Source organism: Nuphar pumila, chromosome 7 (assembly GCF_984573655.1).
Source record: "Nuphar pumila chromosome 7, dmNupPumi1.hap1.1, whole genome shotgun sequence".
In the NCBI taxonomy this organism is placed as follows: Eukaryota; Viridiplantae; Streptophyta; class Magnoliopsida; order Nymphaeales; family Nymphaeaceae; genus Nuphar; species Nuphar pumila.
Window position 1 is genome coordinate 7,408,417 of NC_143255.1, and position 2,883 is coordinate 7,411,299.

A 2,883-nucleotide genomic window follows, 5' to 3' on the forward strand; every position below is an offset into this window, starting at 1 on the left:
TATCGATAAACAAGAGAACTTTACACGTAATCAAGGGATTGGGATATCAACACTCAAAGGTATCGATAAACAAGAGAACTGTACACGGGATTGAGATCTCAACAATCAAAGATATCTATAGTATATCAATGTAATGTGTACAAGGAAGATAACAGCAATCAAGGGATATCGTATGATTTTACGTTCCAAATGTGAGATGTGTGGCGATGATGGAATATATAGAACCATATTTTTTTTTTAAATATGCACAACATTACTTTATCTGCTCTCATGGCACAGACAAACATGCAAGCAGTAAAGAACAGGCTCAACCGTGAAAACACATGGAAATTTCCTCCATGTTTTGGCAATCTCTACCGTTCATCCTGGTGATGACATCATGGGTTGGCCCTACCATTTATGAAATGAACGGTAAAGATGAATGTCTTGGATGGTGAAGATGTAAAAAATCCAAAGAAATTGTGTTTTGGCATATCATATGATTCGGGCTTGAAGCATCACAATCTCTCTCTTTCTCTCTCTCTCTCTCTCTCTCTATATATATATATATATATATATATATATATATATATATATATATATATATATATATAGAGAGAGAGAGAGAGAGAGAGAGAGAGAGAGAGAGAGAGAGAGAGAGAGAGAGAGAGAGTAGGTACATATGCTAAATGAGTTTTTAAGTGTTTTTCATTTTATTTTTAAATTTTAACCATATAGATGTGATCTATGTACTTAATTTTATAGAGATCAACGCTTGAATCGTTCTATTGGAACACATGGATGGGTTTTCAAAACGTTTGAAAAATCAATGGTCCAAAATTTTTGTAAAATTTTAAGCTCAAAATATCATTTTTGTCATAAAAAACACAAGATGAAGGTGTGATTTCTTCTTAAATCAATCATGCCCAACATATTTATGGGATCGAAAATGAAAAAAAAACCCAAAGTACAGAAAAACCCATTTAGCATGTTTGATTTAGTACGAACCCATCTCTCTCTCTCTCTCTCTCTCTCTCTCTCTCTCTCTCTCTCTATATATATATATATATATATATATATATATATATATATATATATATATATATATATATATATATATATAAATAAATAAAAAGGTCCATCACCCACAATACGAAATTCAAAAATTGAGAAACCGAGTGACTGAGATACTCAGACATCTCTCTCTATCTTGCCTTTGCCTTTTTGGCTACCTTTCAAGATGAGGTCCTCGGTGTACGTCACTCATGTAGGGCGAAAGAATTTTTACAAGGAGATGTGCATCATCGAACGCATCATTCCCTCTCATCCATTCATCTCCGTCACCACCACACTGGTGGATTACCAAGGCAGAATCCCGACAGTGGCTTCTTGGGGCGACCCAGATGCCAATTATGAATATCTCCGGCAGACCTTATCCAACTTCTTGATCCTGCAGGTGGCCATCACCCTCTCAGATGATCCCGGCAACCTGTGGAGATGGCCAGAAAGGTGGCAGCCCCGCATGTGGGTGTTCTCTCTTAGTATGCTCGACCCACAACCTGGCATCGAGGGGCTGGCGGAGAAATACAGGAGAACAGGGATCATTCCCGTTGATTTTAGCATCGCCCTGATGTGGACCGGCTGGTTCATGAGGGAAGAAGTTACTTGGATCGTGTTCAAAGGCGGGCTCGATTTTGGCAGCCTCTTGAAGTTGGTCCGATGGAGGGAACTCCCTCAGAAGCGCGAGGAATTCATCTTCAGTTGGGTGAGACCCTACTTTTGGAAGTTCTATGACGTCATGCACTTGGCGGAGATGTTGTGCCTTGCTAAGGACGGGACGATGGATCGAGTGGCAGAGGCGGTGGGTGTGGCGAGGGACGACGAGCCCTGCAAAGCGGCATCGGATAGCCTGCTGGCCTTATGCGTGTTCTTTAAGATGCAGCGGGAACTCTTCAAAGCCGGCTTGTCTCACGTTCACGCCAACACACTCTTTGGACTCGATGATCACCAAGCCAGGAGAGAACCTTTGATCGTCATGCGTCCTTTTTTCTCTTATCTGTGTAGTGCAAGTTGGTACGGTTTGATCTTGATATTGGTCTTGGGCTCTTTCCCTTCAGTTGTAGGTGTTTCTTCTGTTTCTGGTTTGATTTGAACTTCTTGGACGGCATCGATGGTGACGCTGGTGGTGGTCTTGGCACAATCTTTTATTAGTTTTTACGTGAATATATTAATTGAGCTTTCGTCATTTCTTGTTTCTTGTAAATATGTTGAATGCATATGCAAAGATTGACGGTTTAGACTTATGTTCTATCTTTGGATTTAGTTTATGTTGTCCGGTGTGGAGGTTGATCTTGCGTGCACTCTTGATACGAATCAAAGATCTTTTCTTCATCTCCAAAGGCAGCTCAAGGAAGGTGGATGAGGAGAGAAGCTCTTCGAGTCAGTCCATTCACTCGACAGTAGGGGTGTAACTGGGTCGGTTTGGAGTCTGGTTTTATCAGATCTGAATCCAAATCAGATCTAAAAGTTAACCGCAATTCCCACCCAATCTAATTTGGGGCAGGATCCAGGTTTTGGTACAACTGAGAATTACGGACCCATATAAGTTCATGGGTTCAGTATATATTTGTTAGAGTATTTCAACTGGAAACCAAATCCTGCATCTTTCTTGGTTACCCTCCTCATCATAAGGGATACATTTGCTTTCATTCCTCTACCTCTCGTATTTTTATTTCTCGTCATGTACTCTTTGATGAGTCTCACTTTGCTCCTCCCAGTCTTTCCTCTCCTATCTCTATTACGTTTGCTCTTTCACAATAGGCGTTTCTCCCATGGTGGTGTTAGTTAATCCCTCACCCTTTTATAATCTTGTACCTATTTCATCTACCCCCTGACCGGCCTAAT

At 40.6% G+C, this 2,883-nt stretch overlaps 1 protein-coding gene across 1 annotated transcript; it reads left to right on the forward strand.

Moving 5' to 3' along the window:
• The first annotated feature begins 1,219 nt into the window (after positions 1-1,219).
• LOC149831018 (putative CCR4-associated factor 1 homolog 7) lies at positions 1,220-2,131 on the forward strand. Its single transcript, XM_090012913.1, has one exon. The coding sequence runs from the start codon at positions 1,220-1,222 to the stop codon at positions 2,129-2,131; it is 912 nt and encodes a 303-aa protein (XP_089869039.1).
• Positions 2,132-2,883: the final 752 nt, after the last annotated feature.